General features: G+C 45.3%; 1 protein-coding gene across 1 annotated transcript; it reads right to left on the bottom strand.

The window, feature by feature from the left end:
* Positions 1 to 1,125: 1,125 nt before the first annotated feature.
* Positions 1,126 to 24,428, bottom strand: SHLD2 (shieldin complex subunit 2; the record flags this gene model as incomplete). The annotated part of the gene is made up of 2 exons (XM_082266299.1): positions 1,126 to 2,772; positions 23,949 to 24,428. The coding sequence occupies 2 exons, from the start codon at positions 24,426 to 24,428 to the stop codon at positions 1,153 to 1,155; spliced, it is 2,100 nt and encodes a 699-aa protein (XP_082122425.1). The 3' UTR covers positions 1,126 to 1,152.
* Positions 24,429 to 24,635: the final 207 nt, after the last annotated feature.

Below are 24,635 nucleotides of genomic sequence, written 5' to 3'. Positions count from 1 at the left end.
CCCGATGGCGTGGGGTGCCTCATATCAAGCGGGAAACCGCCCACCTTCAGATGGCAGGGGAGTGCCGCCAGCCAAAAACGCAGGACACTATGAGTGCATGGACGAACCTATGCTGTGTCCAGTGAGGTAGCCACCTCATTCGGCTGCATCCCAGATGGACAGGGGTGGGTCGTTTGTGAGGCCAGGGCAAACACATAGCCTGCGAAACGCTCGATGGCGGGCTGGGGTTCCATCTGACCCTCTGTCCTGGAGAACCAGGACAGCCAGTCCGATTCCCAGCTCCGCAGACGCCGTCTTAATCCGAAGATCAACTAACTAGTGCTGGTAAAATAAACAGCTAGCAATGTAAAGAAAAAATGACATCTTTTGAAAATAAATCATAAGAGAAAAGGCTGAGACTGTAGCCTCAGCACAGGGAAGCCTATCCACTCCTGAAGCTAGGCAGAAGACAAACTGAAGTGGGATGGTTATTGCAGGGGGGTATTGGACTAGAAGGACAGCCCCCATGGGTGTGGCTATGTAAATTTATTGTTCTTTTACAAGTCTTATGCCTAGAAACTCCTGTGGAGATGAAGTCAATACCCCATAATGAAGACTGTATGAGTGGGTGGCGACTGTCGGAGGATGTAAGAGAAATACAAATTGGAGCTGATAACTTATTGTGTTGTCTGCCTGACATAAGGAAGGTTTATGAAGATGAGAAGTGGGGGAATAAATTGGGTTGATGTCTTTTTCTTAATCCATCACAAAGCAAGCAGAGAAGACATCACGTCCTTAGGAATTTAAAGCTAAAAATACTGGGGAAGATTCACGAAAACTGGTGCACACAGCTTAGAAGCTGATTGGTTACTATGCACAGCTGAACAAGATTCTGTGTCCACCAGTTTTAGTAAATCTCCCCCATTGTATTGATATGTCAATGAGGAAGGGAAAGGCATAATTGTGTGAAGACAAACAGGTATTTAATGTGTTAAGTTTTAAAACATAGGGGAAGGTGCATGCATTGCAGAGATGCACTAAACACATTTTTTTTAACTGACACAGGTTTTAATATAGAATGCTTACATACATATTAATTTACATTACACTGTTCCAAAACTTAAAATTAAACAATTACAAAAAAAAAAAAAAATTTAAAGGAGAAGTTACCCTTCAAATGCTTCCAAGGAAAGATAGTACATGAAACTCCTGCTCAAGCGGTACACTATTTTCATCAAGTGAAATGTGACTTTTTATTGTAAGCAAATATGATTCGCTATTATCTGCCAAAAGTGAGTGGCAAATATCTGCAACTATGGCTCCATAGGTTACATTTGATGATCCAGAGACAAGTTTGTGTAATAAATTTGGGGAAATATTTAAGAAGATTTTCTCAAGAACATCTGATGGTACATGGACACAAATCCAATTTCTCTCATTCCTGACAGTCATTAAGACTGGCCTGTAGAAAAGTCTAATTTGGGTAAAAGGTAAACAAAAGAAACACTGCTCATACACATGATTACAGTCTATTCTTAGTTCTTTCCTGCAATTTCCACAGCCTGAGTATATAATCAAAGGTAGGGAACTCAGAATCTTGGTTATGGAAGTTTGCTTGTTCACACAAACGTTTTGATTGCCAGGAACATGAAACTTAAATTCAGAAATGCTGACTTTAATCTGAAAGTCACCTGAATATCTACCTTCAATAACTGTCCTTAGACTCAATAGCTTTGGAGAAGATACATTTTCATATCTCTCTTGAAAATCTATAGCTCTTTTGTCATCATCAAATAAGCATTCACAGGATGACCATGGTGTTGTATGTAATTCTACATCTCCTGAAATTAAACTCTTTTTGCAAAATAAATATTTAAATACCCAAATGCAATCTATTTTCAAGCGGATCTGCTCACACCAAGAGACAGTTTTTCCCCACAAAATTAATGTACCAATTTGCCCTTTGACTTCTTCTACAGTCAAAATGACTTTATTTTGCTGCAAGCCCTTGAAATTATATGTGCACTCCTTTAGAATAGATATGCTGACTACTTTTATTATTGAATGTACTAAAACTTCTGGCTGAAGCTTAGAAAGTCTTGCATGCTGTGTACAATCAAGTTTCTGAGGACGAGAAGGAAGATCTTGTAGGTAGCAATGTTCGGCTGATATATAGCACATTAACTTCTGTAGAGCTAAATATTCTACAACATTTTTATATTCATCTGTGGTAAGAACCGAGCAGTTTCCTAAATTAAGAAAACAACTATTAAATGTAGATTGAAGGAAGGTTTCCTTGCTCCACTTATCTTCGCAAACTGTCAAATTTGTTAGCATTATTATATCACCAGGTAATAAGGCCAAACTCCAAAAAGCAGCAGTCCTCCACATAAGAACTTTACATTTGACTCCTGATTGGTCCAGAACAATAATTGTTGCCATGGGAAATGAACCTGAATTTGGTCTACTTTTGGCCTGGATTTCTTTAACATGACAGGGCTGAAGTACAACAGCCAATATATTGTATTCCTTGTTTTTGTCAGAGCAATACTTTAGAAGTGTAGGAGCAGTTTGTGGTCTCTTGCCATCACTTTCTTTACTCACACATTGAACCAAAGAACCAGAGTGTTTTGGTTTTTTAGATATTTGATCACTGGAAGTTGACAAATACAAAGTGTCCATGGATGTTGTTTTCCTTTTACAGCTGGCATTCTCACTAGGATCAATATTTAGTCCAGTAAAGCAAGGAAAGGGGAATTTTTCTAGCGCACTCATTTGACATTTTTCAGAATTCTGGAAAATAAAAGAATGTTTATTAAGTTCAGCAGCAGAGGTTTGACCAAAAAGTTCAAGAAAGCTTTAAGAGATCCTGTCACCAACAAAATACCAGGTAAAATCACAGAGAAATCAGGCATTTTAAATGCTTAGGCCCCTTTAACACAACCGTTCTAATCAAGTCTGCCGTCAATTTTTTAGGTTGACCTGATTGGATGGTCCATTCACCCACTATCAACTGGAGAGTCCATTTATACATGCCTACCTCCGATCCAGTCCACTCTTCTAAAATCAGAAGGGGATCAGTCCTCCTCTGCCTAGGTGAATTGGATCAGAGGCAGCTGAGTGTAAGTGGAGTCTGTGTACACCCAGCCACATATAGAGCAGAGTGCACTCTTGTCCAGGCCTGCTCTCAGTAACTGAGTAGAAATAGGCCTGTCCTCTGCCCACTCTGCTCTGACCAGCAAGGGGATCCAGACAGATCCCCTGCTTATCAAAACGGAGTCCGCACCATATGAAAAGGGTCTTACTTGCAGTGTTTTTCCTTTCTATACATTTTTTATTCATGTGCTATGTGCCTTAGAACTTGCTACAAAATTAGACTAGCCAATTTCCTAGCATAGTCTCACAGCCTCATCATTCATTTACAGTTTCCTGTGAATGAATGGACAAGTACTGTCAGCCATTGTGGTCATTGGCTTATAGTTTTTAATGAACTGCAAGGGCGCTGGTGAGCGCTCTAGTACTTCATTGATCTTCCTGCTCTCAAGTAACTGCCTGCCCGTATGGAAGGTACGGCAAAGACAGCTATCCTGAGAATCTGCAGGAGCCTGGCATTGCAGCCACGGTTTGATCGCAGGTGCAATGCTCTGCAGGTTCCTCTAAAATAAATAAATAAATAATAAATGCACATTTTTTTACCTGCAAAAAATTTGCATTTATTGTATTTCATTTTTTTCAAAGGAAGAATTTATCCTTTAATTAAAGATGATTTTCAGGTATGTTTTTTATTTACATGTGTAACTATGCTTGGACCAATGTAACTAAACATATACCATACCTGGCCAATCTCCTTGGAAGTTGGTAATCCCTGTAGTAGCCACTGATTCCATACTTCAATGATCTCCACTAGCTTTCTGTGCAGAGTGGCTGCCCTGCTGTTTACTGAACATAGGAGGCTGACCACTAAAGATGGGTGTCATTCAGAAAAACGCCTTCTAATTTCTCAATGATGACAAAGCATTTTCTGACTGGATGAGGTGAAAAGGCAGTGTAGTGACATAATTATATGATTGAGCCTCCTCCTGTGTATAGTAAGCAGTAGAGCTGCACGATTCTGGCCAAAATGAGAATCACGATTTTTTAGCTTGGAATAAAGATCACGATTCTCTCACGATTCTCTGTGTAACAAAAAAAATTGGGATAACTTTACTGTTAGGTTTTTTTTTTATTCATTAAAGTTTATTAATTGCGTTTGAAAGACTGCTGCGCAAATACAGTGTGACATAAAATATTACAACAATCGCCATTTTATTCTGTAGGGTCTCTGCTAAAAAAATATATAAAATGTTTGGGGGTTCTAAGTACTTTTCTAGCAAAAAAAAATGATTTTAAACTTGCAAGCAACAAGTGTCATAAAAAGGTCTAGTCTTTAAGAGGTTAAACTTCCTTTCTCCCTGGCAGAGGGAAGGAAAAGATACAATGTAATCATTTTTGTTTATAGTTACTGGGAGACTTAATGCTGATAGGCGTTTGTGGGAGGAAAGATACAATGTAATCATTTTGTTTATAGTTACTGGGAGTTTTCCACAGCTGTTTTCTCTGCTCCCTCAGCTATGCAAAGAATCGAGAATATGTCAGGTTTAAATCCTCAGGGGGGGTGAATCGAGATCGCGATTTTCATACGATTAATCGTGCAGCTCTAGTAAGCAGCAGGACAATCGCTCCACACAGGACCTGGAAGCTAGTGGAGATCACTGTAGTGGCTTCTACAAAAACTTTCAGCTTCCAGAGGGATTGGCCGGGTATGCTATAGGCATATATAAATAGGTCAAAGCTGGACCAAATAAAACGACGTAAAAATATTCAAACCTAGAATTAATCTTTACGCTAGATGGTACATATACTGTATTATGAAATCAAAAAGTAGCTGTTTAACCCCTCCACAGCATATATATTCCAGCAGGGCGGCCCGGCTGCGCAAAATCACATACATGTACGTGATTTTGTGCACGTGATCTTACATAGTTACATAGTTAGTGAGGTTGAAAAAAGTCCATCCAGTTCAACCCATGATGCGTGTGTGTGTTTGCTTTTAACCGTACATTGTGTACCCCTGTATGTTGTGGTCTTTAAGGTGTACATCTAATAGTTTTTTGAAACTATCTATGCTCCCCGCTGATACGACTGCTTGTGGAAGAGAATTCCACATCCTTACCGCTCTTACAGTGAAGAACCCCTTACGCACTTTAAGGTTAAACCGCCTTTCCTCAAGTTTTAGTGAGTGGCCACGTGTCTTATTGTATTCCCTTTCTCTGAATAGTTTGTTCCTTATGCTAGGGTCGCCCGTACAGTATTTGTACATTGATATCATATCCCCCCTCAATCGTCTCTTCTCCAGAGAGAATAGGTTCAGTGCTTGTAGTCTTTCCTCATAGCCGATGTCCTCCATTCCCCTAATTATTTTTGTTGCCCTCCTCTGGACTTTCTCCAGTTCCAGCACATCCTTCCTGAGGACCGGTGCCCAGAACTGGACAGCATACTCCAGATGTGGCCGGACCAGAGTCTTGTAGAGCGGGAGAATAATCTCTTTATTTCTGGAGTGAATCCCCTTTTTTATACATCCCAGTATTCTGTTGGCTTTGCTTGCGGCGGCTTGGCATTGCATGCCACTGCCAAGCCTGTTGTCTACCAGTACCCCCAAGTCCTTTTCCATCCTAGACTCACCCAGAGGTTCACCCCCTAGTGAATAGCTTGCTTTCTGGTTTCTGGCACCCAAGTGCATTACTTTACATTTTTCTACATTAAACCTCATCTGCCATGTGGTTGCCCACCCCGTTATTTTGTTCAGGTCTGCTTGCAAGATTTCCACATCCTGCATAGAAGATATTGGCATGCCTAATTTAGTATCATCTGCAAATACTGAGATTGTACTAGATATCCCCTCCTCTAGATCATTTATGAATAAATTAAACAGGATTGGTCCCAGGACAGAACCCTGGGGGACCCCACTTTCCACACCCGCCCAATCCGAGTACTCCCCATTAATCACCACCCTCTGTACTCTCCCCTGGAGCCAGGTCTCTATCCAGGTACTCACCTTATGATCCATACCTACCTTCCTTAGTTTGTACAGTAAGCGTTTGTGAGGAACGGTGTCAAAGGCCTTTGCAAAGTCCAGATACACCACATCCACAGGCTTACCTTTATCTAGGTGGCAGCTCACTTCATCGTAGAAGGTTAATAGATTGGTTTGGCACGAACGATTTTTCATGAATCCATGCTGATTTCTACTTATAATACCATTTTCATTACTAAAGTCTTGTATGTGGTCCCTTATCATCCCCTCCAAAATTTTGCAGACTACAGATGTTAGGCTGACCGGCCTATAGTTACCCGGGATATATCTCGGCCCCTTTTTAAATATTGGTACCACGTTGGCTTTTTTCCAATCAGCTGGCACCATACCCGTCTGTAAACTATCCTTAAAGATCAAGAATAATGGTCTGGCAATCACCTGGCTGAGCTCATTAAGAACCCTCGGGTGCAAGCCATCCGGTCCCGGGGATTTATTTATGTTAAGTTTCTCTAGTTTAGCTCTAAGTCTATCCTCTGTTAGCCATGGCGGCACTTCCTGAGGTGTATTATTTAGTTCGGCCTTACAAGCGGGTTTCGTGTAGCCCCCCGATTCCTTTGTGAAGACTGAAGAAAAGAAATTATTTAACACTTCCGCCTTTTCTCTGTCCTCTGTGGCCATTTTTCCTTTATCATCTTTTATGGGGCCAATGTGCTCTGGCCTGGCTTTCTTACTGTTTATATACTTAAAGAACTTCTTGGGGTTCTTTTTACTCTCCTCCGCTATATGTCTCTCGTGTTCTATTTTAGCCGCCCTGATTTTGTCTTTACATTTCTTATTACACTCTTTGTAGTGCTTAAATGCTGCCAATGACCCCTCAGTCTTGTATTTTTTGAAGGCCTTTTCTTTAGCTCTAATATACATTTTAATGTTGGAGTTTAGCCACCCAGGGTTTAGTTTTGCTCTTTTAAATTTATTTCCCTGTGGAATGCACTGGCCCACTCCTGTGGCGCATGCGGCCAGAGTGCTGCTCCAGCTGTGACTGGACACAGTGGGAGCCAATCAGCTGGTCAGCGATGGCTGCCGGGACCCGCCAATCACTCAGAGGAAAGGCAAAATGGCTGTCTGCCTATGTAAACAAGGCAGACCGCTGTTATGCCAGGGAGTAAAGCCCCGTACACACGTACGGATCGTCGTCATACAAACGTCGGCGGACGAAAGATCTGCCGATTGTACGCGTGTTAGTATGGTGCCTCCGACAGCTGTCTGCGCACAATCCGCGGACAAGAGCCTTTCTTGCAAACATGAAAATTTTTGTCTGCGGACACCAGAACGGACGATTGTTCGCCTGTCAGTACAGAAATCAGCCGACAGACCGCAGATTTGCAAGACTGGGCATGCTCAGAAAATAAAAAACACAGGGAAAGTTAACCATTACATGACATCACTTCTGCAGTCAGCTGAAGTCTGCGGACAAAATTCTTGTGCTGTCCTTGTGCTGTCTTTGCACTTTTCAACAGATACCGACATCCCGGGGAGAAAAGACGAACGTTTGTATGACGACGATCCGTACGTGTGTACGGGGCTTAAGAGAGAGATCTTGCGTTTCATCTAAGCTGAAACACAGATCTCTTTTTGTCCAGTGCATTCACCCCCCCCCCACACAGTTAGAAAGCACTCCCTAGGAGCACACTTAACCCCTTGATCGCCCCGGGTATTAACCCCTTCCTTGCCAGTGTCATTTATACTGTAACAGTGCGTGTTTTTTTTTAGCACTGAACACTGTATTGGTGTCATTGGTCCCCAAAAAGTGTCACTTAGTGTCAGATCTGTCCGCCGTAATGTCGCAGTTCCGCTGACAAAAACTCTGATCACCGCCATTACTTGCAAAAAAAAAAAAAAAAACTAAAAAGTACAGAAATCTATCCCATAGTTTGTAAATGTTATAACTTTTGTGCAAACCAATCAATATAACACTTATTGGGTTTTATTTTACCAAAAATATGTAGCAAAATACATATTGGCCTAAATTTATGAAGAAATTAGATTTTTTTACATTTCTTTATTGAATATTTTTTTATAGCAGAAAGTAATTTTTTTTTTTTTCAAAATTGTGGGTCTTTTTTTGTTTGCGCAAAAAATAAAAACCGTTTAGGTGATCAAAAGAAAGCACTATTTGTGGGGAAAAAAACGAGATCAATTTTATTTGGGTACCGCGTCGCACGACTGCGCAATTGTTAAAGCAACGCAGAGCTGCATTGCAAAAAATGGCCTGGTCAGGAAGGGGGTAAAACCTTCTGGAGCTGAAGTGGTTCAAAAGGTTTGTATGACCAGCATGTGCAGTTTAATGGACATCTCAAATAATGGAGGTTGACCAAACAAAAACAGGAATTCTGGAGGAGGATATATACAGGTATATACAGTATTAAGCATGAAAACATGCAACCCAGACCTCCCTCTGGGTGGGCATGTATCAGAGGTACATGGAGGGATTTTCCCCAAAGGTCTCTTTTTTGGCTCTGGACCGTGTCCATTCCAATAAAAGAGGAGGAGACAGGAATAAAATTGTGTTGCAACATGTTCTGTCCCTTCGATGTGAGGTCTCTCGGGGTGTTGCTAGCAATGCGGTCAGTATCCGCTCAGCAAGTTACAGACAGGCCGGATGTACAAAAGGTTTATTACTCACTCAGAGACATGATGACATTCTTACATGGAGGAGTCTTATTACAACAGGCTTCTGTTCCTAACAGATGTAATCACTTCTCAGTACCATGTGCCTGCTTCCATTCTCACACACACACACTATGTCTAACTTCCTGGTACAGCCCCCCCCCATCATGCATCAGGAGAAAAAGGGAAAGGGTCACAGTGATCCTGCACAAACATCTCACCTCCTCTCTTTCCCAAAAAAAAACAAAAAACAAGAGAACAAAATGTTCAACACATAAAATAAGGCAAGTAGGATCAGTTCAGCAAGTAGTATCTCCAACTCAGTTCTGAGATTTCCGCAGCACTTCATGAGCCCTTTGTCTCCGTTTTCTGACCTCCAATGTGTCCTGTAAGATTTCAGCGCTTTGCCAATGAGGAGTTTGAGGTCTTTGGCGGGTAGACTTCTGAAGTGGCACAGCACTGGGAGGGATAGAATCGGTCAAAGGTTCTGGAGATGTCAGTGGGTGTCCAACACACAAATCAGTCTCTAACTCCAGATACATGTCTGGGCTCCTCAGGAATATGGTCAGCAACCGTTTCAGGGGTTGGTTGTAAACTTGTGGGATCATGCCAGACACCATCCCATATGTCACTAGCAGAGCTCAGAGTAGACTCTGGTGGTTGGTTAGAAAGAGGAGTAGGTTTGTCTCTAGTGGCCTGCAAATGTGCTCTCTCAATTGCGAAAGATGTCAAACAAACGCCATTCTCCAGGCGAACAAGCAGTGTTGGGGTAGTAACTCAAAAAATGTAACTAGTTACTAGTTACTTCTGTAAATTGTAACAAGATTACTTTACTAGTTACTGCATTTGAAAAGTAACTTCACTACTTATTACTTTACTTTCCTCTTTCTTAATTGACCGTGTAGAAGAAGATACATGACACTCTTTCTGCGTAGAGTTTATTGTATAAACATAGGCTTTGGGAAACATGAGAACAAAACCTGAAAAAACAGAATAAAACAAAGTGCAACAAAAAGTCATAAACTTCATCCCTCTCTATTCTTCGAAATAACGATTGTATCGCACGGCTTGGGTAACGCAGGAAAGCGTGTTCCTATAGCCTAGTAAGGTAGTGTAGTTACCTCCTTTAGCCTAGTAAAGTAGTGTAGTTACCAATATTAGTATTGTAACTAGTTACATTACTTCGTTACCAAAAAAAGTAATGTAGTTACTGTAATCAGTTACTTTGTAACTAGTTACCCCCAACACTGCGAACAAGGTACATTCTTTTTCCAAGTGGTTCATCAATAATGCCAGGAAGCCAAGGAAGCAAAACTCTTTAATTTCCAAAACCATACAAGATCACCGGCACGGAATCCAGGACAGCCTGATGGAGGAAGTGATGGTGAATGTTCCTGTGGACAAACTAAATCAAGTTTGGTGCAGAGATGCCTGCCAAACCTAAGAAAAGCTGGGGACAGCCCAGTAGTAGCATGTTTCGGTATATGGTCAAGAACTCCAGCAGCTTCTCCTCTTGTCAAACCAATCAGTTAAAGCGGAGTTCCGGGCACAGATGTCATTTTTCAATAAGCATACCCCCTAGACAGTCAGGGCTAGCACATTCCACAATGGCTAGCCTCTGATCTGTCCCGGTTCGCACTTACCTTTTAGAAGAAATACTTACTTATAAAATTTCTTCCACAGCGTTTCCATCTCTCTTGTGGGCAGCTGAAGCCGGAGCGGTCCTCTTCTGCGTCTTCTTCCGCGTCTTCTTCTCCCAGAATGCGCCGCACCGTCCCCTCTCGTCACTTCCGGTGCGGCGCCGCATTCCTAAACAGCGGTTTAGCAGGGGAATGCGGCGTCGCCCGGAAATGACATGCGGGGCCGTCGCATTGATTCCTGGGAGCTATGACATTCAGCTCCCAGGAATCATCGCGAGGCAGGAAGTGACGGGGTGAGCCGCGGCCACGAGGGAGGAAGTACCCTGAGGTGAGTATTTACGATCTACAATTACAAGGTGAGTTTTAAAAAAAAAAAAAAAACCTAACTATCCAATTCCTTTTCAGGTTATCCAGAACTAGCGGACGGGCACAAAAAAAAAAACATTGATTTTGTGCCCGGAACTCCGCTTTAACATTCTATGAGGAGGTGAGCTGTGAACTAGATAGGGGGAGACCAGTGGATGTGGTGTACCTGGATTTTGCTAAGGCGTTTGATACATTTCCCCACAAAAGATTAATTTATAAAATAAGGTCTGCAGGCATCGACCACAAGGTTTGCTCTTGGATACGAAACTGGTTAAAAGGAGCGTGTTCAAAGGGTGGTAATTAATCAGACTGGTCTGGGGTGGTGAGTGGGGTCCCCCAAGGCTCAGTCCTGGGATCAATTTTGTTCAATTTATTCATAAATAGCATTGAGGATAGGATCATATGCTCGATCTCAATTTTTGCAGATGACAAAATAACAGAGTGGGCAAGTACATGGTAAATGAGGTTTAATGTGGAGAAGTGTAAGGTATTGCACTTAGGGACAAAAAAACATTAAAGCAAAATACACTCTAGGGGGGGGAACCAAAAATGGAGAAAGATCTGGGAGTCTTGGTAGAAGATAGACTAAGCAATAGCATGCAAAGTCAAGCTGCAGCTGCCAAAGCAGGCAGAATATTAGCATGCATAAGGAAGGGGATGTATTCCAGAGATAAAACTATAATCATACCAATTTATAAAACTCTGGTCCGACCGCATCTGGAATATTGTCCAGTTCTGGTCGCCAGTCCTCAGAAGGGATGTGTTGGAGCTGGAGAGAGTCCAGAGAAGGGCAACAAAATGAATAAGGAGATTGGAGGACCTTAATTATGAAGAGTGCCTACAAGCGCTTGATTTATTCTCCCTAGAGAAGAGACGCCTGAGAGGGGACATGATAGCAATTTACAAATACCTCAACGGTGATCTCAGCATCGAAAAAAAAAACTATTCACTCGCAAGGAATGCATGAAGACAAGGCCATACAATGCGATTAGAGAAGAGTTTTAACCTGAGGCTACGCAGGGGGTTCTTTACAGTAAGAGCTACAAGACTGTGGAATTCTCTGCCACAAATGGTAGTAACTGCAGGGAGTATGGCTACATTTAAAAGACTTTTGGACGTACATCTCAAGGATCAAAACATTCAGGGGTATGGGAAATGATTACAGCCACACACACCTACACAGGTTGAACTGGATGGACTATTGTCTTTATTCAACCTTAACTACTATGTAACCATTGGCGGCCGGCGAGTTGGGGCGCAGGGGCGCCCCCCCCCATCCATGCATCCGGCCCCCTAATCTGCATGCGGGACGCCGGACACATGGAGTTTTTTTTTTTTCTGAAGCACATTAGAGCCAGAGGCTCTAATTGGCTTCAGTAAAGGGTGGACCCGGGGCGCAGAGCAGTGCGCCCAGGGCCCACCCATTGTGTGACAATAGCGAATGAATATTCGCTATTGTCACACGGATCCTCCTCCTGGCCAATCAGGAAGCGGGTCTGAGACCCATTCCTGATTGTCCGAAAGGCAAAAATTTGGCATTGGCCGAGGAGGACGACGACGTGAGAGACGCGGGGAGACTGAGCAGAAGCCGCCGCTGGATCAGGCAAGTGAACTGGTCATTCTCTGCATGCTGTGGCACCCTGCATTGATGGGGGGCACGCTGGGGCACTCTGCATTGATGGGGGGCACGCTGGGGCACTCTGCATTGATGGGGGGCACGCTGGGGCACTCTGCATTGATGGGGGGCACGCTGGGGCACTCTGCATTGATGGGGGGCACGCTGGGGCACTCTGCATTGATGGGGGGCACGCTGGGGCACTCTGCATTGATGGGGGCACTGAATTGATGGGGGGGCACGCTGTGGCACTCTGAATTGATGGGGGGCACGCTGTGGCACTCTGAATTGATGGGGGGCACGCTGTGGTCACTCTGAATTGACAAGGGGGCACGCTGTGGTCACTCTGAATTGACGGGGGGCACGCTGTGATCACTCTGAATTGACGGGGGCACGCTGTGGTCACTCTGCATTGTCACTTCTTAAACGTCTGCACAAACCGTTCTGCCAGCCCATTCGAGGCTGGATGATAAGGAGCTGTTTTGTAGTGTTGGATGCCCAAGCCACTGAGGAAGGAATGAAACTCATGCAATGTAAATTGAGTTCCATTGTCTGAGACTATGGCTGTTGGCAAGCCATATTGAGCAAAGAGCTTCCTTAAGTCTAGAATGGTAGCAGCTGAGGTAAAAGAAGGCATTTGAAAAACCGGCCATTTTGAATGTGCATCTACCACGATCAAATACATTTTACCCTGGATTGGGCAAGCAAAATCAAGATGGAGTCTTGACCACGGGTCTGTCGGCCATGGCCAAGGTTGCAGGGTTCCTCTCTTTTGGGGTCGCTGAGCTTGACAGCACCCAGGACATTGAGACAAATAATCTTCAATTGCTGTATCCATTTGTGGCCACCAAACATAGCTCTGGGCTCGCTGCTTCATACGCACCACACCAGGATGGCCTTCATGCAGTATCCTTAGCATGGTTGGTTGCAAATACTGAGGTACAATCACTCTATTGCCCCATTGTCGGCAACCAGCATTAGTCACAAGCTCACATTTTCTGGCAAAGTATGGATGAAATTCACCCAAAACTTTCTCTGGCCATCCAGTCTGAGCATATGAGAATATCTGAGACAGGAAGGGATCTGTGGCTGTATGTCTGGCAATTAGGGAGGTGGACATGAAGGATCGTGGCCTGTGTATTTCCACTATGCGTACGTCTCTTGGTGGGTGGTCTCCAAGTGGCAATCTGGAAAATGCCATGCATTGCCATGGGTATCATGGGAGCAGTTTTAGATAGAATAAGTATAAGCACCCAAAAATAAAGCGTACCTTTGTAAGCGAGATGGTGTTTTAGAAATTCCTTTCTGAGAGTTCAGTATTGACAACAGAGGTTTGTGGTCAGTGATAAGTGTGAACTCCTGACCGTTGATGTACATGTGAAGTTTTTTTGTGGCCCATACAATGGCCAAAACTTCCTTGTCTATCTGGGAGTAGTTTTGTTCTGCTGAGGTTCAAGACCTGGAGGCAAAAGAAATGGGGTGCTCCATGCCATCTGGCATGACATTGGAAAGCACGGCACCCAGTCCCTAAGGCGAGGCATCAAAAGCCAAGATGACGTGTTTCTTTGACTCATAGTGGACCAGAACTCGAGAAGACAGAATGAGTTTTTTAGAAAGCCGAAAAGTTTCTTCACATTTTTTTCTCCATATCCATTTAGCATTCGCATCCAGTAAGCGATGTAACGGGTGGAGCTGGTGTGCTATGTTCGGCAAGAAACGGTGGTAGCAATTTAGGAGGCCAAGGTAGGACCTGAGCTGTGTGACACTCTGGGGAGTAGGGGCATAGGTAAGGGCTTCAACCTTTTCCTCAGTAGTGTGTAACCCATGTCGGTCCACCGTGTGGGCACAAAATTCCAGTCAAGTTACTTTAAGTCTATTTTTGTAAACTTTTGCCCCCAGCCAGTGAGCCAAATAGATTTTCAAGTCGAGGCAATGGGTATTGATCCACAAGAAGTTGGTTTTTCTGGGCAACCCTGAAATCCCCACAAATTCTAATGTCTCCATTCTTTTTCTTGACAGGCACAATTGGCGATGCCCATTCACTTCTATCAACTTCTGTTATGATCTTTTCAGCCAATAGGTGGTCCAGCTCTGCTTCCACTTTCTTCCGCAAGGCAAAAAGGTACTGATCTTGCCTTACAAAAACAAGGTGTAGCACCAGGCTTCAAGAGGAGGTGGGCCATCTTTCCTTTTATGGTGCCCAAAGCGTCCTCAAAAACCTTCTTAATGCGTGACTTCAGGGATTCCACCCAATGGAACTTCAGAAAACAATGTACATTGAGCAATGGCAAAAGGAGGCATGCCCAGGGCTTTGATCAAGTCCCTACCGTACAACGGAGGACCTCCTTTACTTACAACATACAAAATGCGTAGAGTTTGACTGAGGTTGCCTAATGTAACAAGGGGTTTCACATAACCCAAGGGCTGTAGTAGTTCCTTGCTGTAGGTTTGTAGTGTGAGATTTGTAGGTTGGAGCGGTAGGGACAGACACAATGCCTTTAAATCAGTCCATGAAATGACAGACACAGCCGCCCCTGTATCAACATCCATGGAGACAGGACAGCCATTAAGTGTGACATCCACTTTTATTGCAGGAGTACTCCCAGCTACTCGAAAAATTCCAACATGCTGGACACAGGTCTCACCAGAGCTGAAGCCGTTATTGTCCGTATCCACACTAAATGTCTGTTTAGGTCTACCTTTCGTGGTAGTGTTCGGGGAGCGGGAACTGCGGCAAACACACCCACCAATATGACCAGTCTTTCCACAGAGAAAACAAGCGACATCCTTGAACTTGCAAGCAGGTGCACTGTGAGTAGTGTTACCACAACAGTAGCAAGTCGGCGTCCTAGAGACAGAAGAATCATGGTGGCGAGGTTTAGGATGATTTGGCGATGGTTGTCTTCGGTGTGGAGTGATAGCGGTGTGGAATATTTTACTCACCCTGGCTTGCAGGAGTTTCAGGTGGTGCCTTCAGTAGGGTGGCGTCCCCTGTAGCCAACTCCATGACCGTAGCAAGGTCAGTGACTTTCGTCAGTCAAGTCAGGTCCTGCGAGTAAACATTTCTGTATGGCTGGGTCACAGAGTCCCATGATAAACATGTCACGGAGAGCCGTCTACAAGTAGTCTCCAAACTGACAAGTGGCAGCTAGTTTACGTAAAGCAAGGATATATTTCTATGTCCTCCCCGGCCTGCTGCCTCCTACTGTAGAATTTAAACTGCTCTGCAATTTCTAGCGGCTTCCGGTTGTAGTGCGCATGTAGCTTCTGAATTAAATCAGGCAGGGGCTTAGAGGCCAGCTTATCTGGAGAAATTAGGTCTCATAGTACCATATGCAGCTTGACCCAATGCTGTGAGGAAAACTGCAACTTTCTTTTCTACAGCCACACTATTTGCTTTCATATACTGCTATAGCCTCTCCACCCAGGAGCTCCATGACTCAGCAGCAGAAGAATGGTTGTATAAACCCTATGAAGGCCATGTGTGCTAAAATCCACAAACCTCGTCGCCACTGTTATGTCCCTTCGATGTGAGGTCTCTCGGGGTATTGCTAGCAATGCTGTCAGTATCCGCTTCAGCAAGTTACACACAGGCCGGATGTACTTCTTAACCGGGGAAATGTTTATTACTCCCTCAGAGACATGATGACATTCTTACATGGAGGAGTCTTATTACAACAGGCTTCTGTTCCTAACAGATGTAATCTCTTCATAGTACCATGGTGTCTGCTTCCAGTCTCACACACACACATACTGTGTTTGACTTCCTAGTACAGCCCCTCCCCCCCTCACACATCAGGAGAAAAAGGGCAAGGGTCACAGTGATCCTCCACATACATCACACAACACGAATCAAAATAGATACATAAATTAAAAGCGACTTCTCCTCCAGGCTTGGACGACGGGTTTTAAGCCCATTTTGGAGGGATTTGTATCAGGAGGTTTGGAGAGTTAAGAAAATATTAGACAGATCCAATCAAACAAGATGGTTTATCTTTAATTCCAATTCTGTTTTTTTCCTTCTGGCACTCGGGATTTCCTCAACATGTAAACACGGCACTGCTATGTATCTTTGTAGCTGTAGTATTTGTTTGATACACAATTTGTAATATGTTGATATTTGGGTGCTTGCTCTCCCACTGGTATCAGGTGGTATTGCTGCCCTCAGAGTCCCACCTTTGGCTGCTGCTTGACGCACAGGGGCTACCAGAACTTTTTCCGGGGCCGCGACCTCCCCACTTCCGATGTCTTTTTTCCATGCGCATGCATGGATGACTTGCCACACTTCGTGTGTCAGTGGGATCCTGACATGTGATGGCGTTCCACACAGAGGGGGGGATTACCGCTGCATGCCAGCGTCTCAGAGGGCTGGTGCCATTGTGCCAGGCAGCTTATAGAGGTCGGTGTTGCCAGGAGAGATACTCAGGTTGCAGGAATTTTCTGTGCATATATTGTACTGCCCTTACGTGGTGTGTTTTTCGGGGCCCCAGGTGGCTGTCCATGCAGAGCCCCTTGGATGGTTATCCAGGAAAAACTTGTCTAGAGGTAAAAAGGCGATATACGGTGCCTTGAAAAAGTATTCACCCCTTGGACTTTTTACCTATTTTTTTAGTTACATAGTAGGTGAGGTTGAATAAAGACAATAGTCCATCTAGTTCAACCTGTGTAGGTGTGTGTGGCTGTAATCATCTCACATACCCCTGAATGTTCTGATCCTTGAGATGTAAGTCTAAGAGTCTTTTGAAAGCCACCATACTACCCGCAGAAACCACCTCTTGTGGTAGAGAATTCTACATTCTTACATTACAGCCTTAAGCTCAATGTTTTGTTAATTTGAATTGTATGTGATGGATCAGAACACAATAGTCTAAGTTGGTGAAGTAAAATGAGAAAAATATACATAAAACTATTTTTTAGAAATAGAAAACAGAAAATTGCCATGTGTGTATGTAGTGAAATGATGTCTACCTGTGTGCAATCTAAGTGTCACATGATCTGTCATTACATATACACACACCTTTTTTGAATGCCCCCCAGAGGCTGCAACACCAAAGCAAGAGGCACCACTAACCAAATACTGCCATGAAGACCAAGGCACTCTCCAAACAAGTAAGAGACAATATTGTTGAGAAGTACAAGTCAGGGTTAGGTTATAAAAAAATATCCAAATCTTTGATGATCCCCGGGAGCACCATCAAATCTATTTTCACGATAAACATCCCTCCAAGCCCAAGTAGCCCTGGGGGCTTCTTTGTGTGGGGGTACTGTCATGCCTTGGTCGGGAGTCGATCCGGTGATCAGGTGTGTTCTGGGTCTTTTCCCTTCTGCCTGGGCCACTGGGTGATTCCAATTCAGGGCAAGCTTGTGATTATATGTTACCTTTTGGTACGAGACTCTTGCTCCACCCAGTGGCCAGCTGTTGTCAGTTACCTGATCCTATGACCCAAATATACCCTCTTCCACTTCCTGCTGGTGCCTTAGTATAGGTTTTGCTTTCTGCTTGTCTGCGGTTGATGTTCTATTCTCTTGTTGCTGACCTTGGCTTACCCTGACCCCCGGATCACTGCTTTGGATTGTCCCGACTGGTTATCGAACTCGCTCTTGACCTCTCTTTGGATCACCCCCTTGGATTGTACTGGCTCTGGTTGATGAACTTGGCTCGCTCTGGACCACTCTTCTGGACTTCGCTCCCTTGGGGGTCTGGCTGACGATGTTCCCTGAGTTTGCTGGTTGTACTTTTATTTGAGGTCCTGAGATTTGAGACCCTATCCGCTCCTCCACCTGATAACAGGATAACAAGACTACTGGTCAGGAAACCGGAGGAGCGGTTGGCGTCTCTGGAAGGCCTAACGTGAAGAAGCCTGATATTGGCTTGCAAGACCAGGTTCATTTGGATCCTCCGGAAGAGGCCCTGAAAGGCTTTGAGCCCTTGTCAGTCGACCCTGAGGGATGAGCTGAGAAGGAGGGCCCATGTCTACAACGAGGTTCCATGCCCTTAGTAGCCTGCGGAAGAAAAGTACTCTTACCCCCCTTTGAGATCTTTAATGATGTCATCCAGGGTAGCTCCAAACAGACGATCTGCTTGGAAAGGAAGATCAAAGCCTTTCTTTAAGTCTGATCCACAGACCAGCACTTGAGCCAAAAGAGACACTGAAGAACCACCGCTAAAACAGAGAGGCTGCATCCAAAGAGGCATCACAGATAAACTGCAGCCCCTGGACCAGCTGGTTCGCCAGCTCGGCAAAGGCAGGGGGGAGCTGTTCCCCCTCCAGGTCATGGCGTAAGAGCTTACTCCACTGGGTCAGAGTTTGCGACACTAGGGCAATGGTGAAAACCGGCCTCATCGCCGAACCAGGGTAGGCAACCTTGGCTCTCCAGCTGTTGTAGAACTGCAAGTCCCATAAGGCACTGCAAGACTGACAGCCACAGGCATGCCTCCCCAAGGCAGAGGCATGATGGGATTTGTAGTTTCAGCACAGCTGGAGGGCCAAGGTTGCCTACCTCTGAGTTAGAGTGTACATATGGCAGGCCACAGCCTCCGCCTTCCGGTCAGTCGAATCCTTAAAGAGGAAGTAAACCCTCCTCAGGAAGTTGTACCTATAGGTAAGCCTATATTAAGGCTTACCTATAGGTACTGTAAATATCTCCTAAACATGCACCGTTTAGGAGATATTTACCTTTAATGCAGCCAGTGACGTCACTGGCGCATGCGCTCTGAAGGAACGGCAGATCGTGCCGTTCCTTCAGAGCCCCGTGCCGTGACCGTCGGCTCCCGCGCGTGTGCGCGGGAGTGACGTCACCGCGGCTCCGGCCAATCAGATGGCCGGATGCCGCGATCCCGGAAGACGGGCGACTATACATGTCGCCCGTCATACAGGTAAGCGGACGGCACGGCGGGGGCTCGTTCTAAGGTAAGTATTTCATAATGAGCTAGTATGCGATGCATACTAGCTCATTATGGGTTTCTCTTTCAGGATTTAAAGAAGAGAAAAAAAAAAATTCTCGGTGTACAACCTCTTTAAAGGCAGGGGACTCTTCAACCGGAAATATGGTTGCCTTGTTTAGGCTCGGTTTCCACTAGTGCGACTTGCGGTGCGACTTGACACATGTCAAGTCGCACAGCAAGTCAAAACCCATTGTTTTCAATGGGGCCCGTTTCCACTGCCGCGGCTTCAGTTGCCGCGACCTCAAAAGTAAATCGTGTACTACTTTTGAGCGCGACTTCCCTCTATATATGAGGGAAAAGTCTAACTGAAGCCGCGGTTTACTTTTGCTACGAAGTCGTGCTAGAAGTAGCACGACTTCGTAGCCGCACTAGTGGAAACCTAGCCTTAATCTTGAAACTGGAGGGTCCACCACCGGTGGCACAGTTTACTTCTTAAGAAGAGAATCATCATAGGGGTAACGCCTAGTAAAGTGCTTAGGGACCCCACTGAGACGCTTTGGTCATCCCCACTCTTTAGCTAAAATTCTGTAAAAATAGACAGGAAAAGGAGACACCGTTGCCGCTCTGGATGGCTTGTGAGTGCCAAAGGGTGCCTGCACCTCCGTCCTCAATCTTCAAGGTCTCACACACAGATAAAATCAGTGCATCCACCAGCGCCTTCTCGTGTGCGGTCGCAGACGTCGAGGAATCATCCTCACTAGCAGAGGATTCCAGGCGCGTGGTTGAAGACCCAGCAGGGTGACCCACGTCCGCAGCAGCCAAATCAGATTCAGGATCTGAGACCGATGAGGGAGGGGAAGGCGGGGGGCGCTTTTTGCTAGCCCGTCGCCCGCAAGCCACCTCCACCCGGGACTCCAGGACAGCCGTCAGTGCATGGATGAATGGTTGGGACCCGGAGGGACCCCGCAGCCTCAGAGAAAGGATCAGGTGGGGAAATGTGCTTCATAGACTCCATGAGTCACCAGGGTGACCTCACAAAGTGCAAAACACTGCTAAGGGACAACCCCCACCACGCTGGCAGCACCACCAAGCAATCCTCAGGAGAGAAGGAGAGGACCCCACCAGACTCATCTAACGCAGAGACAAGCATCTGTAGCCACCAGGATAAAGTAGCCCGCTTCCTCTCTCGGTACCCTCACCTGGGAGCGGAGGGGACGGACGCACTGACTCATGTCTGGTCGGCACATCTAGCTTACGCCTTCCCTCCGATTCCCCTGATATTGAAGTTTCTGAGGAGGTTATTGGCAGAGACTTTGACAGTCATCGCGGTGCTTCCATACTGGCCACGCAGAGACTGTTCTCTCTCTCGCAATGGACCTGAGCATATACCCCCGATCATGCTACCAGGAACTTCTCTTCTCCTGATATAGGAAGGCATCCTACATCCGAATCCATCCTGGGCTGGCCCTAGCGGCCTGGAGATGGAAAGGCAAGGGTTACAGGACTTCAGGACTTAGGATGTTCCCCTAGAAGTCATAAAAACATTACAAAGCTCCAGAAAGGGCTCTAAAAATGCCATATACACCAGGATATGGAATAGGTTCGCAAATTTCGCAACCGGTCGTCAATACGACCCTAGCAGCCCTAGCGTTGCACAGATACTGTCATTCCTACAAACAGGACTAGATCTGGGTCTCGGCCTGAGTTCTTTAAAAGTCCAAGTCTCGGCCATCTCAGCCTATACTCAAACAAAATGGGCAGAAAATCCATTGGTGGAGTGCTTCATGAGAGCAGTGATCAGATTGCGCCCTCCTAGAAAAAATAGATTTCCTCAGTGGGACCTGACGTTGGTACTAAATTTTCTGGCAAACCCTCCTTGCGCCCCTACGCAGAACTGTTCACTATGGAACATCACTTTGAAGACTGCCTTCTTGATCGCCATAACATCAGGCAAGAGGGTGTCAGAGCTCCAGGCCTTAGGAGCTACAGACCCCTATACTACATTCTTTCCGGACAGAGTAGTATTGAGGCCACTCGATCACTTTGTACCCAAAGTAGCCTCTATGTTTCATCTCACCAATGAATGGGTGCTTCCAGCATTCCCAGAGGAATCAGAGGCCAACTTGCAAGAATTGGACATTCCTAAGACCCTGAAGTCCTATTTTCAAGCCACTGCCTCCTTCAGACAATCGGAAAGGCAATCGCGAAGGTTATTTCTCCTTTCCATTCAGACAATCGCGAAGGTTATTTCTCCTTTCCATTGTCATGCCCTGCAAATTGCACTAGTGTGAACAGGGGAAGTCAACTTTAACCACTTCAGCCCTGGAAGGTTTTACCCCCTTAACCACTTAAGCCCCAGAGGACTTGGCTGCTCAAAGACCAGGGCCTATTTTGTGAATCGGCACTGCGTGACTTTAACGGACAATTGCGCGGTCGTACGACGCTGTACCCAAATGAAATTGACATCCTTTTTTCCCCACAAACAGGGCTTTCTTTTGGTGGTATTTGATCACCTGTGCGATTTTTATTTTTTGCGCTATAAACAAAAAAATTGTGTCCATTTTGAAAAAATAACAATATTTTTCACATTTTTTTTATATGAAATTCCAAAAAAAAAAATTTAAAAATCAAAATGTTTTAACATTTTAGGCCAATTTGTTTTCTGCTACATTTTTTTATTTTTTTTTTACCAAAAATATCGCAATAAGCGTATTTTGATTAATTTGCGCAAAAGTTATTGCGTTTACTAACTACGGGAAAGATTTTTGTCATTTTTATTGTTTTTTTTTTTTAACTAGTTATGGCGGTGATCTGCGATTTTTTTTTTTTTTTTTGCGGGACTGCGACATTGCGGCAGACAGATCGGACCACTAACTGACATTTTTGACACTTTTGGGGGTACCAGTGACATTACTACAGTAATCAGTGCTATAAATATGCACTGTTACTGTAAAAACGACACTGGCAGGGAAGGGGTTAACTTTATTAGTGATCAAGGGGTTAAGTGTGTCCCTAGGGGCGTGATTCTAACTGTAAAGGGGCGTGGCTTGTGATGTAACCACAGAGACAAACGATCCTACATAGCAGGATCGTATGATCTCTGCAGTTACATCAGGGAGAATGACAGGCGGCTTTGTTTACATCAGCCGCCTGCCTTTCTCCCTCTCCAGCGGGAGATCGCGAGTGGCCGGCGGACATTGGAGCCGCTGGTCACTCACGCGGGGATGTCAGGGAACAAGCGGGGGCGCGCTCGCCCCGTACAGGCTCCTAAATATACTGTGGGCGGTCGGCAGGTGGTTAATGACCAGGCCATTTTTTGCAATTCGTCACTGCGTTACTTACTTAAATAAAGGTTCCCGACCCTGAAATATAGTGTATGGCTCTCACGGACTTACATTTGAAAATATGTGGTGTTCGTGGCTCTTTCAGCCAAAAAGGTTCCTGATCCCTACGTTGGGGAGATTCAACTTTCTATTTACTGATATCATTGAAAGTGAAAGAGAAACCCACATTTTGGGCTGATGCCAGAACAGGAATAGAGGGGAAATCTTCCAATGGAGACATTTCAGGATTACCTCACTTTGGAGGATTTCCACCCATGTTCTGCTACAGAACTGGAAGCAAAGAGAACTCTTCTCAATATGCCACAGGCGGTAAAAAAAACACACACACAACAATAACAGGGATTATAAACCTCCATTACTTCATCAAAAAAAAAGTTTTGCTTTAGGCCATTTTAGAATGGCATGTTCCCTTGCAGAGCACTGCATAGACCAGGGGTGGCGAACAAGTTCGACAAAAGGAGCCAAAATTTTAAACTGTGAGAGTCAGAGAGCCACACCACGCAGTGACCGGCCAAAACAGACAAACACACATAAATGTCCCCCATCAGAGACCCCCACACACATAAATGTCCCCCATCAGAGACCCCTGCACAATAATGTCCTTATCAGAGACCCCCACACACATAAATGTCCCCCATCAGAGACCCCCACACACATAAATGTCCCCCATCAGAGACCCCCACACACATAAATGTCCCCCATCAGAGACCCCCGCACAATAATGTCCTTATCAGAGACCCCCACACACATAAATGTCCCCCATCAGAGACCCCCACACACATAAATGTCCCCCATCAGAGACCCCCACACACATAAATGTCCCCCATCAGAGACCCCTGCACAATAATGTCCTTATCAGAGACCCCCACACACATAAATGTCCCCCATCAGAGACCCCCATACACATAAATGTCCCCCATCAGAGACCCCCCCTCCTCACCTGCTGCTGTTGATATACGCAGGGGAGGATGTCAGCGGGCGGCTGTCTCGGCTGAGCTGAGCTCTCGTCAGTCACTCAGACACGTGACAGGCAGCTGAGGCGGGAGGGAGACACACGGGTCCCCACGCTCTCTGGCCCGTGCAGTGTTGGGAGATGGGAGACGTGATGTCGCAGCCTGGGGGCGGGACTACGCGCTTGGAGATCTCTCCTCAGAGGTCCCGCAGCATCCAAACTTGGCAAAGACTACTAGAGCCACAGTATACCAAATAATAATGATAACCAAAGAGCCGCATTCAGTTTGGCCGGAAGCCGCGTGTTCGCCACCCCTGGCATAGACAGACTGGCTTTTATTTGGAGCAGCAGATAATCTTTAGTAATACTCACATGGCCCTGTACAGCAGATAATCTGAGCAGCAGATAATCTTTAGTAATACTCACATGGCCCTGTACAGCATCCTTGGTCGATGCTAATACTGCAAGAAACTCAGCGTCAGTAGGAGTTGTAGAGCTTCCGTGTGAAGAACCTTGGTGATTTTCACTGACTGACAACTCTAAGAGGTCACAATGTAAACTTGTTTCTTCTGGTCTCTGCTTTGTACTGGTGACATGTTCACAAACATTCCGTAGAGAAGCAGCACCCACTTTCTGAGGAGCCCCCTTTTCCCCACTACTAGTGAGAGGTGGTGGCTGTCCAGCTGCTGAACACGGGGGGTCTGACTCTGAGGAAGGCTGTTCTCGGACATGACCACTTCTACACAACCTATGCTCCCAACGGCTGATACTCTCTACATTTACACGTTGTGCTTCAAAGAAGTGACCCCCCTCGTGACACACAGTATTTCCGCGTATCCCTCGAGGCGGAATTGGGGTTATAGTAGGGGCCCCAATAAAAATGTGTATTCTACTCTTGTCAGACATTTCTTTTTTTTAGTGGCTCTCGTTCCTTAACCACTACTTATTCCCCACGCTTTGACCCCCATAGTCATTCCGTAAGTTAGCATTTATCCACGCCCCATTTAACCGACACAGGCGCCAGAAACCGGAAGCTGTATATCCACCATATTTAAATCTGGAAACACTGTACAAAACGTAAAAATAACACGTATTATTCAATAAAATTACTTT

This window comes from Pelophylax lessonae, assembly GCF_965119305.1.
Source record: "Pelophylax lessonae genome assembly, chromosome: 8".
Classification (NCBI taxonomy): Eukaryota; Metazoa; Chordata; class Amphibia; order Anura; family Ranidae; genus Pelophylax; species Pelophylax lessonae.
The sequence above is the reverse complement of the archived record's forward strand: the minus strand, read 5'-3'. Positions and strand labels throughout refer to the sequence as shown.